General features: G+C 28.8%; 1 protein-coding gene across 5 annotated transcripts in view; it reads right to left on the bottom strand.

Annotated features, from left to right (window-relative positions):
* Positions 1-506: 506 nt before the first annotated feature.
* Positions 507-13,640, bottom strand: part of babo (TGF-beta receptor type-1 babo) — a 40,005-nt gene continuing 26,871 nt past the window's right edge. For 4 of the 5 annotated variants that reach the window (XM_011638614.3, XM_011638611.3, XM_011638613.3 and 1 more), the window contains 5 exons: positions 11,599-11,832; positions 10,606-10,839; positions 9,665-10,005; positions 8,954-9,193; positions 507-8,484 (listed from right to left, as the gene is read on the bottom strand). In XM_011638614.3, coding sequence (XP_011636916.1) covers positions 8,362-8,484; positions 8,954-9,193; positions 9,665-10,005; positions 10,606-10,839; positions 11,599-11,832 — 1,172 coding nt within the window. In that variant the 3' untranslated portion in view covers positions 507-8,361. The remainder of the gene's footprint in view (positions 8,485-8,953; positions 9,194-9,664; positions 10,006-10,605; positions 10,840-11,598; positions 11,833-13,640) is intronic. The other variant, XM_011638612.3, reaches the window with a different exon arrangement.

The raw sequence follows: 13,640 nt of genomic DNA, 5'->3' as shown, positions 1-13,640 counted from the left end.
ATCAAGTATATACGCCCTACAAAAAATATGTTATTTGTACAAAAAATATGTTATACAAAAAATATTATAGAAAAGATTTGATATCTAAAACTAATACCAAAATAAGTGCCAAAATCTAATGTAATTATTTGTATTTATAAGATATTAATTTGTTACAATTTTGTTCGTGATATACAACCGAGTTTCTTTAAATTAAATTGAAAATTAACAGTCAAAATTTGTTGTGTATAAATTTGGCAACGAGCCATTGTCGCCAAAAATTTATCAATATATCATTGATGAATATATTAAAATTATTAAACATATCTATATATCATAGAACAAAATTATTAATGTAGAATATTTCTACCTTTCTGTAAAAATTTTCAATATTAATAATTTTATATAGATAAAATATAAATATTTAATATCATTTAAATTTCACTATTTGAAATATTTTAATTATTACTTAATTATTACTTAAAAATGTGATATGATAAAAAATATCAAGGAAGAAAACAAAGAAGTTTACATTAAAGTAAATTTAATTTATTCGAGCTAATTATTTTTTTCGGATCACTATGGCGTTTATTAGTAGGATCCGTTTAGAGGCCAGATTTGTGAAGCCCAAAACGTACAAGAGTTCTATTTCTAATCATACATCTTATAAATGTTTTAACCTTTTTTTATTTATTTTCTGTTCCTATTAAATCCTGTCTCATACATTGGGCTCCGATAATCTTGCATTTTCAATTACAAATCAGGAGTTAATAATTAATAACATTAGGTACGTATATCTATTAACAATATTAAGATCCATCCATACCGCCAGGCACGCTTTATACAGCGGCAGCAATTAATGGTTGATTTAACACAACACACACACACACACACACACACACACACACACACACACACACAAGTCACCAGGTTTTGTTTTACAAATCGTAGAAAACTCGATTCTAATGACAAATGAGCGCATCATAGAGTCGCGAAACGACATATTGTTCATTTGTTATTAACAGAAAGGTGGAAAAACTTTATCAATTTCGATTGTTACAATTGAGTCACAAAACACGCGAGATACGATATTGTGGTAATTATAGAAAACGGTAACTCATGGAATCGTCGCATGTTTGTGACTTCTCAACACTATAGATCGTTTCACTTTAAGAAAAGTAAACATTTCAGTCTTTCAAATATGTGTACCAAATTAAGCAGTTTTTTTAGCAAAATATGTTCATAGAAAGAGTTGTTGCTCTCCATTCTCTCCTTTTATTACAATTATAATTTGCGACTTATGTACTTCACTTTTATTACATTTATAGTGCACCATCTCGCAAAATGTCTGACATTTCACAAACAACTCCACTCAATATAGATTTTATTCCACAATATATTTTGTTTTATATAAGTTGAAACTCTGACTTATTATTTTCTTATTTCTATTACAATACGAGCCGCCAACACTTCGCAAGTTTCTTTATTTCGAGATAAACCTTTAACAGCAACAACCTTCTGTGACACTATATTCATCGCGATATATTTGAGAGCAGATGGAAAAATAGAAGAAACGCGACATGTCCATTATAAATGTTACGAGTAATCAAAGAGGAAACGGTACCATTCATTAATTCATCCACCCGTTGTTACGAAAATTACAAGTGCTCATTCTATCAATATGTAAGTTATTGATAAACATTTACATCATTATGTACAGAGTATTATACACTGAAATGGGAAACACTGAGAATAGAAATTATGATATAGCAATAATGAAACAATAAACTTATCGCCGCTAATAATATTACTAATAGATATTTTATCTAATATAATAACATATCTAAAAAAAAAAAATGTATCTTTATACAAATTGCTTAACAATATAATTTGGAAGCTTTGAAATATTTTCTCTCATAAGTTTTATTTGCGCCAAATAACTAAGTAAAAAGAAAAGAATAAATTATTAGTTTCGGACTGATCAAATAATAAAAAAAGGACAGAAAATTATAAAAATTATGACATACTGAAATTTATATGACGTACTTAGATTTTTATTAATAACGCTCAGGCATATATTCTTTTTATTAAACAAATATTCGAAATTTTATATAATACATTCAACACAATCATTAGAGCTGATTTTTTTAAATGTAAATAACTCTACAAAAGAACAAACAACACAAAAAAGACAAAGTAATAATTAACTACAAATAAAATATCGCAATTATTAAGTCTCTGAAGACTTGTTTAATTATAAAGAAAGAAATAAATAAAATAAAAGCTCTTTGCTTGAAGGTCTTATAATTATCTAAAATTTGCAATCTTTTGTAAACCATCCAAACAAATGGAAAATATTTTTGGTTTATAAACCTTTAGTAATAGCTAATTAACTTATTTGCATAATATAATGTACAGTATCATCGATTAAGAAAATCGCACTGTCCTGATTAAATCGTTATAAATGATCATTCTTTATTTATAAAACTTAAAACAAGTTTACATTAACAATATAATTTTTTAATAGAAATCGATATTCTTATTTTGTAAATATAAAAAAATTTTTTTTTATTGTGATACAATAATTTATTATTACGATACGATAAAATAATTACTTACAAATTAAAAATCAATAAAATGTGACGGAACAACATAAGATAATGATTAAGATAGAATGATTATATTTCATATCTAATGTTCTTATTTATAAAAAAAATAAAAGTATCTGCAAATTTAAATTTCATGCAGTTGTATTACATAGCATATAAAATATAAATAATATGATTAACGTAATTTTATAATTTTCTTCTTCTGATTTAAAACAAAATATTTCTAAAATATAATTAATAGTTTCCTTTAACAATATTTCTGTAATATGTAATATAAAATATATCAGAACAATGCGATTTTCTTCAAAATAAACAAAATAAATTTCTTCTTCTCACCGGTAATCGTAATAAACACTGGTATTATCTAAAACGTAAAACAAAATAGACGGCAAATCGTCTTAAAGGTACAAGTTTCTTTTCTCTATCGGAATCGATGCTGGCATAAATGCCGCGTGTACAACATTCTCTTCTAATTTATTGTTACTCTTTTGTACAAATGTATGGGGAGGCTTAAACAGTACGGAGTGGAAAAAGAGTGCAAAAGATGAAATATCATTTGGCAGTTCGGCATTTGTCAAATATATGTAAGTCAGACTGTTTGACAGTTCAACGACCCAGTTGCAATCCCGGCATTTCAAGTGACATTAAGATGAATTCAAGAATGACGTTAATATCGTCGCCTGGAAATATAACTGGCAATGGCTATGTATATAAAGAAGAAAAATATCTTTTTGTTTTTCTGTTGTGTTTAAATCTCAACTAACAATATTTGATATTACAATTTAAATAGTCAATTCTACATGTTACATTAAAATATCTTCTGCTAAATATGTGTAAACTGAATAAAATTCATTTAGCAGATTATTTTTGTCTTATATTTAGTCCTTAAGCTTCCTTAAAGCTTCTCAGGTTTGGTGATTATCAAGTATTATTCTTCTTAAAATTGGTACGGTAATGCATAGGAATTAACATCAAAGATATTTTTCCTCGTTCCGGAGCGAGTACAACATGTGGGAATATATTATTATTCTGTCTCTCTCTCGCTTTAGTTAATACTCGGTCAGGTATTGGCACAGAGAGTTGTACTAACAGTATAGAAATAGCTGCGGGAAACATCAATCAAGTTTGCAGCGTTACGCTGATGAATTTGCGTATATTGAATAGAACATCACTGCAAAGCTTTACCAATGCATAAGCTATAGTTTACGTATGATAAATTAACCTATACATATATAACAGGAATGTATAAGAGTAAATAAAGAAACAAGGCTTCGTCTTTTCATTAAAATTCGTATGATATATTCGTCGGCAATTATGGCTTCTAATTTATAGTTAAAACATTTTCAAACTTTTGGTTATACTAAATTCAAGATAAAACTTACAAGAAAAATCAAGTTTAAAAATTTTTCAGAAATAAAAGCTTGTCCAAAATTTCATATTTGATCTAAAATAACAAATTTGACAATGTAGAATATTTAAATTAGCGATAAGACAACCCAGTCTTACTTCTATTTTCTCCATGATTAAAGATACAAAACAAATATTTAAATTAATTTTGTTATTTAAATATAAATTTTATAATTAATTTTGCAAGGAAAATATAGGATATAGTATTAAATAATTGAGAGAACATCCAAAGAATAACATTCTAAGATTAAATAATTAAATAATCTTAGAAAATGTAAAGATATCTTTCAAAAAAGCAATTTGTTTGAGAATTTTCTTTAAAAAAAATAGAAATAAGTTATAATAATAGACAACAAGTAAAAATTTTTTATTTAATAATAATTCATTTAAAGTTTATCTCAATAAAATATTAACTTTAAACATTTAAACATCTCTTTTAACGTTTTATAAGCCAAAAACAATTTAAATTAAATTCTAACTGAAGATTGTGTAAAAAATATATAAACTATTTTGAATGTTAGAATTATAATTAATGTGAATATTTTTGTATGTGTAACTTCAACCTTAATTATTTATTATTTACTAATTAATTGTTAAATTCTCAGTCTTTCAACAAATTGCTATTCGCGACGAACATATAACGTCATTCCAGTACAATCGTATTTACGATTTATTGTTTCATCTTATTTTGTTCGCCAATAATAAAAGTATTTTTTATATGCTAGTAGACAATTTTTTTTTTTAGAAACATTTTATCTATTTACAGCACTTCATTTTATTATTGCAGTGCAAATTGTTTTTAATTTGTACGACAATACATTTACCAATGTCCAACAGTTGTATTTAAAACAGTAAAATTTCTATTCTATTACAATAAGTATGCAAAGTAATCTTCAAAATCTATAACATAAATACATAATTATATATAATGTATATATTATGTATATATAAATACATAATTATATGTATTATATTTTAAAACATTAAAAAAAAATTGAATGGTTTATTTCAATTATTGGCACTGCTATATTTTACTTTTTAGAGATTTGTTCAAATAAAAATTTCTTTATTGTATATAGAATGTTTGATTCGATGATACAACAGCCGTATGCAGGTAGAACGAACCAAATTGAGCGGAAAAGTTCTCTATCATTTTCGCAATTAGTAGTGAATTAATAATTATTAAATATCACCGAATAAGCGCGTATCTGCCCGTCACTGACAAATAACAATCACATAGCGATGCTTAATGTTACGTGCGTTCGCGATTGCGCGAACAAATGTTCTGTCATTTGTAGACTTCATTAAATATCTCACTGCCCTTCTAATAATCGCGAACGCGTGTAGTGTGGAGGTAACATAATGTTGGACGATCACACCTCGCTGTACACTTGCATTCGTCAGTGGGCCAGGTAAATAGGCGCGCATTTAGCAATTTTTAATAATTAATATCTCATTACTAATTACGAGAATCGTAATCGTAAAATTAATAAAGAGCTTTTCTGCTCAGTTTTCAGATCCACTGCACACAAACGTGTATCTCGAATCAGATACCTTGTATTATTCTTTGTTGTCTATTAAAAAATACAAAAGTTATATTCAATTCATATTGTTTAAATTTTATTTACGTTAATCACGTAAATTAAAGACTATCAGCATTGATTTGTAAAAAAAAAAATCATATATAGTGTCTATGAAATTATGCAACTGGGTCAGAACATTGCATGTAAAAAACGGAAGAAGAAAATTAGTAGTACGACGCTCAATAGACGCCATCGGTAAAAAACAATACAAAAATACGATTATGTATTCGAAGGACTCTGTTCTTTTGTCTATAATATAATAATTGTAACCTCGCAGACTTTTACGTTGACTATTGGATGACGAAGATTCTTATTTTCCTGTTCTTCTGAATTCTATCGTATGCAACTGTGCCTTGCTCAACATTTATCTTCCACTCTGAATAAATCGTCTTCAACGTCCATCTCTGACTTCATCAAAGAAGTATACACTATATACACTTTTACCGATATAATCCATTAATCGTTGAAGAAAAGAAGAATTCGTTCGTGCATAGATAAACAATTTCTTCTATTCTTCGTCGAGAATTATAATTATGTTTCACAAAAGACATTCCATACGCATACTCATCGCATTATTAGTCTCGCAGTATACAAAGTTATGTACTTACCTCAAGCACTACGATTGCTTTTCAACTCATTGAAATACAGCGCGTAGATGTTAAAATTCATCTGAAGATTTTACATTCGAAATTATAAATAAAACAAATTTAATGTAAAATAGCATTTAATAAATTGATTTTTTTCAATATCGATATAGAGCATACTACGATAAAACTAATCCAAACAGCACTTGAACATAAGTGTGCCAGAAGAAACCAACTTGAAAATATTGTTCCTTCATTTAATTTCTCTTAAAAACATTATTGTTAATATTATTATTTTATATTTCTCTTAAAATTATTATTGTTTTGTACATAATTTTATATTTTACACTTGACTCATAAAGACTACATTTTAATATTAAAATTTTTTAAATAATAGTTTTTAAGTTATTACTTGTAGAAGATTTATCTGCAATGTTTTCTATCGTTAAAAAATCGCATTAAAAAAAATAGTAAATACATTTAAGAAATTATTTGAAAAATCCATAATTATATTTATTAATATCAGTTGATTTCTTCTTGCTATATTTGCTCATCTGACATATTTAATTGATATTTAATCATCTTCGCTGTATTTCTTCACACTTTTCTTTATCTCACGCAAAAAATACCCGAAAATATGGATTTTCCAATGATTCTCTTTTTTTCACAAATTTGTCTTCCACTTTTTTTTTCTTTCTTACCAGTTTTAGTTCAACTCCCGCTGCATTCTCGCATGCTTCTCATACTCTCATGCTCCTTTCATGCTACGATATATACGCGCTTTTGAGCTTTAATATCCTTCAATTTCAGCTTTCTTAGCATTACAAGAAAAACATTTCGAAAGTCTCGCCATATCATCACGTATCGCGCTCACTTTTCATATGATTACGCAAAAATATTCGCCTTGAGCAAAACATTCGTATGTATTTACTATATTAAGAGTATACATAGGGTCGACAAATAAAACCGGACGATGTGCCAAAATTTCATAACACCACACACGGAAGAGAGGATAAGTTTGGGGATATTTTTGTAACAATCCTGATATTTTATCAATAAGTGTTTATAGATTTTACGTTTTCGACAATAAAATCACCGCTTTATACAAATTATTTGACTCTAACTCGTCATCGTCGACTAATCGGTTGTCCGGTTTTCCTATTCACCCTCTATAATCATTTTAACTCGGCACTTTTTTCCAGAGGAAAAAGAAACCAAAAGATATGCATTTCTCTTGTGTAACACGATGTATGGTACAAGTTCTCAAGATGATTTTAATATCTGTACGCATCAGTAAAATTTTTAAAATGTATCTTTTCGAAACTGAGATAAAAAATATTATTCTGTTATGAAGGCTCTCCTTGCGCATAATCTATCATGTCCAGTCAGAGTTGAACCAACATGTTTAAATCTTACGCGGTATCCCAATTATTTCCGGCAAATCGACATGCTTGTACGAGCGTATTAATCATTTCACTGAGGTAACTTGTTCATAAGATCGGTCTAAGCAATAAACAATTCGGTTAATCGAACACTTTTATTACATTTTAATGTAACGGATGTGTGTGTGTGTGTGTGTGTGTGTGTGTGTGTGTGTGTGTGTGTGTGTGTGTATAATTATATATGTGTGTGTACATGCGAGTAGTGTTATTCATTAATATTAATCAATAATTGTTGCTATATAATAAATTTGTATACTTTATTATCTTAGTATTATTGTAATAAATATATAGCAGTGTTTTTATGTGTCAATATTTGCGTGTATCAATGACGCGTAACCGAGCAATCGTTTGATTAACCGAACGCGTATTGCGATTGCCTGTTGACCCATTCACTCGAGTGACCGATCATCAAGCTACGATATATCGGAATTGAAGTAATGTTTCTTTCTATTGCTCACGCGCTTGAAACGATCAACGCTTAAAAATCCACTTTATGTCTTTGTTCACGACTTACCGTAAAACTAATTGTAATCGTATAGTACTTCATTCGAAGGTCAAGGCTAGTTTCGCATAAGAAAAGATCCCAAAACTCCAGCCAGTCCTAGATTCTTCGCGACTTCTCGAATTAGCTCTCGGATAATATTTCTTCATTGCACCGGAAGCTCTATCACGTCGAATTTTAAGATAATGACGTTCACACAAATGATTCAATCAATTTTTGTAGCTTTCTTATCGAAGAACTCGGCAACTGCTTAATCTATTTCAGGTCATCCATAGCGCCATAATTAGCGAGCGATTTCTTGATCCTGAGTGCAGTTAGCCTGGCGGCAGCGTTATGATACCAACATTCCTTCATTACTTTCGACATTACCTGCAGAGCCTAAATAAATATCATAAATTAGCAATTAATTCACAACTTAAAAATGTAATATTAATTTTGCATAAACTCTTTATAAAATTTCAATAATATATAATATATAATATATAATAATATATAATACATAATCTTAGTTAAATTTTGAATTTTCAAAAACTTTGATATTTTAAATTTATATTTATATTTCTCCTTTAAATCATTGCTATAATTTTATCATATTTTATAATTATATAATGACTATATAAATATATACATACATATTATGTCATATACTTCAATATATTTTTAAATCGTTTAAAAATTAATTCAATTAATATATAAATATCAAAACAAATATTTTTAGATATATATTTTAGATATATTTTTAAAATTACAATTGAAGATTATAAAAATATTTTATTTATAATTTGTTCTTCAAATAATTATTTGAGATGTTAATTGTTTAAATTAGCTTTTCTGTCTTAATACGTACGTCAATCGATTGCCATCGATTCGGTATCGATGGTCGCTGTCGATCAGTGCATACAACTTTTCTCATTTCCTCAATAGTTGGATCGGAAGGCACCAAATCGTAAAAGGGCAACTGATACTCGTCGTGAATCCCGCCGACATTGCAACGCCTAGCGATCTCCCAGAAGATCAGACCGAGTGCGTACACATCGGCCCTCTTGAACGAGTCGAAGTGGTTCATGTTTATCGTCTCTTCAAGAACCTGAAAGCAAAAAACGTTCATACGAGTTGTAGAAGAGCTGCTTTCCTGACTAAGTGCAAACTCTTATCAATTGTGTTTGATATTTTTATACAATAATTATTATTTATCTGTTTTTATTAAAATATATTTAATCTTTTTTTCAGTTAATGTAAGAATTGAAAATTTGATTGTGTTAATATCTTTTAACAAAAAAAAAAAATTAATTTTTGATATTTTGAGTTAAAAGAATATAGAGTAGAAAGATATATCTAATTTCAAATTATTTAATAAAACTGACTATATAATTATTGTAAAATATTTCAATGTGTTATTATCAATAATATATTGAATAGTATTATCAAAAGTAAGTAATTAGCATTTATTAATATAATTATAATGCTGTTCCCTTTTTTCCTTTTAAATAGCAAATGATAATACTTCTGCTTTTTATATTTAGAATCAAAGAAATCTTTTCCATGGTAGCATAATTACTTCAGGCGCCATGTATCTCTTCGTGCCGACTCTGTTATTGAGTTGAATGTCGACAGTATCCGTGATTACGTCGTGCCTGGCGGCCAAACCGAGGTCGCCTATAGCGCAGGTACCATTAGTCTTTACGAGAATATTTTTTGACTTCAGGTCCCGATGAGCGATGGCTGGCTTGCCTTGCGTGCCGACTATTTCCATGTGAAGATGCGCCAAACCAGTGGCGATCGACAAGGCCATCCTTATCATACCATTCGTGTCGACGGTCGATCTGTTGAGATAATCGAAGAGTGAACCCTTCTCATGATAATCCGTAATCAGCCACAGCTGTGTCCACGTGCCGTTATCTGAAAAAAAGAAAAACATAAAATGACCTCCACCATTCTCTCAATTCAAAATATTATCCAACATATATCTAAAAAAAAATTTTACTGTAACTGCTTTCATAAAACAAGCAAAGTGATAAAATATGTGAGGAAAATCAATAAAGAACACAGCATTTTAATATTTTATGTAATTTGAATAAATCATTTCAATACTTTGTAAAATTAAAATTACTCTTGATACATTTCCAAAAATAAAATGTTTGTAATTCAATATTATTTCAACATTACTTTTTGCATTTGTTTGACATTACTAAGCTAGACGTTACTAAGTTTAATTTATTATTTAAATTTAAAACGCACTTCTTTATAATTAAACAAACTAGCATATTTGCATTATAATATTCTCCAATTGTTAATTTTTAAAAAAAGATATTCATAATTTGTGTTAAAATCATTTTTATATTATTAATGTCAACGAATAGATGTTCAAAAGATACATTCGAAAAATTAACACGTTGAAAAAAGTGCTAGATGAACAAGTGTTTCTTAAGCGTTATTTGTAATTCCGTTAGGATTTTTAATTTAAGTAATAATTGTAAAAAAAGAAAATGGAATGCACACCTTTGTTATCGGCAGCGATAAAACCTAGGATATTGTCATGCCTCAGCATCACCGTCTGATAAATTTCGGCCTCCCGAAACCAGGATCTCTCTTCTCGCGAGCTGAAAATCTTCACGGCGACGTTTTCACCCCGCCAACGACCACGCCAAACTTCTCCAAAACGACCTTTTCCGATCGTTTCCACTAGCTGAATCTGGCGCGCTATGCTCCGCTGTACCAGAAGTGGCAGGCCTACTTGAGAGAGAATGGGCATTGGAGAACGTAAATTTCAGTATGATTAAAGATGATTCACGCGTCTCGTGTTTGTACATTATGCCTGATCGAGAAGAGAAGAGATTAAAATATGTATGCAAAATATGATAATTCCATAAAAAAAAATATCAGTAAACAAAACTGAGCTATGTATCGACGCTCAATGCTTTGCATTTAACGTAAGTTATAAAAGGTAATTAAATTTAAGTAATTAAATTTTAACGTAGCGATTTCTACACACATTTTTATACGTTAATAACGTATTATATTTATAAAAGAGTATACGAAATGCATGCATATACATATACACGTACCGTTACATAAAGTAATTTTTATTTGTTTTAAAATTCCAATAATTTTTTTAAAATTATATACAATGAATAATTTATGTACTATTTTATATACATATTTTGCTAATTGTTAATTCTATATAATAATAAAACTAAGAAAATTATCAAGAATTATCAAGAAATTATCATAATGTATCAAGAATTATATTAAAACTCTATAATTTTAAATAGCATTATTATGTAAATTTGCAATTATCTTTGCATTCTAAATAATTATTAACAAATGTATTTATGATTATATTTCCATAGAAGTGATGATACTTCTATGAAAACACTTTTATTTAAAAATTTTCCATAAAGAATTCGAGGGATTTGCCTTTTATCTTATCGTTCTACTCCTATCTGTATCGTCCTAATTTACCATGATTAACTTTAATTTAATTTGACCTACCTGAGCCACTGCCACTCGTAGTCATCTCCAACATGTCCCTGATAGTAACGCCGCCCAGAATCGGTCGGTCCGGAGCCTCCAGTGAATCGTCCGGAAAGTGCCTAGCCGGCCTCTTTTTGGTCACGTGTATATGATAGATTGTCATTACGACCACGCAGATCGCGCATATTGGTACTGCTATCGTCAAGGCCATTTTCCAGGTGACCCATGTTGCGTCATCACCGCTCGATGACACTTTTGGCAAGATATATTCGATTATTATTCGCACGTAGGAAGCATCGGCGAAGAAACGCTAATTTCAACCTTGATGACGCCATGTTCTATGCGTTATCATACCAAAGGTATGATGTACCAATATCAGAGATATCCAACCCGTAATACATTTCTGACAATACGCTGGCAATATTCTGGCAATATCCATGTATCGCCTCGAAGTTTATGAACAAATTACATAAATTCGGGGACGTTTTCTTACATGCAATTTTATTATCTAATTAGAGGAAAAAAAAACATTCTTTTAATGCTAATTATTTTATGCTAGTTAATATTTTTATTTAATAAAATTTATTCAAATAATTTCTAGGTAAAAAAAAAAGTTGAATACCACTGATCTTGGAAACGAAAAATTTCATGGAGGTAAATGAATTGATTACAATTGATCAGTATTGCGTATTATTGATTTAAAAGCAAGCAAGCACGAGCAAAGCTTTTTAATTCAAACAATAAAAAGCTATAAGATAAAAGCGTGGGAAAGAAAAAAAAAAAAGAAAAAAAGCATAAAGCATAATTGTGTTAGACAAAAAGACATATATAACAAGATGCTAACAAAATAGATAGCTCAAAGCAATTTCGCAATGACAGCAGCCATTAAATAAACACATTGTAAAATTTGATACAACATAGACAGGATTTTAGACTAATCAGTATAATGACTAGAACCCGGAGGTCCGTGCGGTTTCTTACGCTGTCATACGCTGCGTGGGAATGGATCAGGAGCTCTCGCTGAAATGAGATAACAATGTTTCTCGAGAAGACCCGACACTTTCATACAATAGTGCTCCACGCATAACATGGAAAATCGCACAAAAAATCCAGGTCCTAATAATGATCAACAATTTAATACATACTGAACTTCCAAATCATAAAACTGAAAAAAATGTCCCAAGAATCTCTTTGAAAATATCGGATAGTGCATTAACGTACGATTGCGTCTTGATGATTTGCTGTTATTTTATTGTTTGCTAATTTTCATTATCATTACTGTTTCAAATTTTATATACGATCTTAACACTAGAATATTAAGTAAGTATTTAGCATGTAGGATAATATTTAAATCAAGTTATCTCGTATAAATAAGATTTTCAAACAGCCTTGAGATTTATTTTTACAAACTTTGACAGATATTAATAATATAAACTGTGAACAAAAACAATCGTTTGTCATAGTTTTTATGTCCACTTATATCTAGATGTTCTTTTTCTATTAAATCTCCCCCGATGATAAATTGTTCTAGTGTTAAGTTATCTTTGCTATGTGATATTACTTAAACTTATGTTGTAATCACATATAGATAAATATTTTCTATCTTATCAAGACAAAGCACGTTATGCACATCTTTATACATACCTTCGTACCTAATAGTATTGAAGAGCATCTAAAATATGTTCTTTCGAGTCAAAACACACACACACACACACACACACACACACGCGCGCGCGCGCGCGCGCGCGCGCGCACGCAATGCTATTAATCAATTATTATTAAAAAATTATTATTAAAAAATTACACAAATGTTAAATAAAAATGGTATTAAGTAAAAGTCCATCAAATTATTATAAAATACCGAAGGACTATTTATTCAAAAATAATTTGTTTACATTAGTTAAATAATTTGTATTTTTAGCTTTACAATAAAATAAGTCGAAGTATCTAATAAAGAACTGAGATTTATAATAAAAAATAGAATTTAAGAACTATAAAATGTATAAAACATAAAAATATAAAACATAGATTAATTTTTTTAATATAAATATTTATATTCA

This window comes from Pogonomyrmex barbatus, unplaced genomic scaffold (assembly GCF_055798465.1).
Source record: "Pogonomyrmex barbatus isolate J1 unplaced genomic scaffold, ASM5579846v1 scaffold20, whole genome shotgun sequence".
NCBI classification, from domain to species: Eukaryota; Metazoa; Arthropoda; class Insecta; order Hymenoptera; family Formicidae; genus Pogonomyrmex; species Pogonomyrmex barbatus.
The sequence above is the reverse complement of the archived record's forward strand: the minus strand, read 5'-3'. Positions and strand labels throughout refer to the sequence as shown.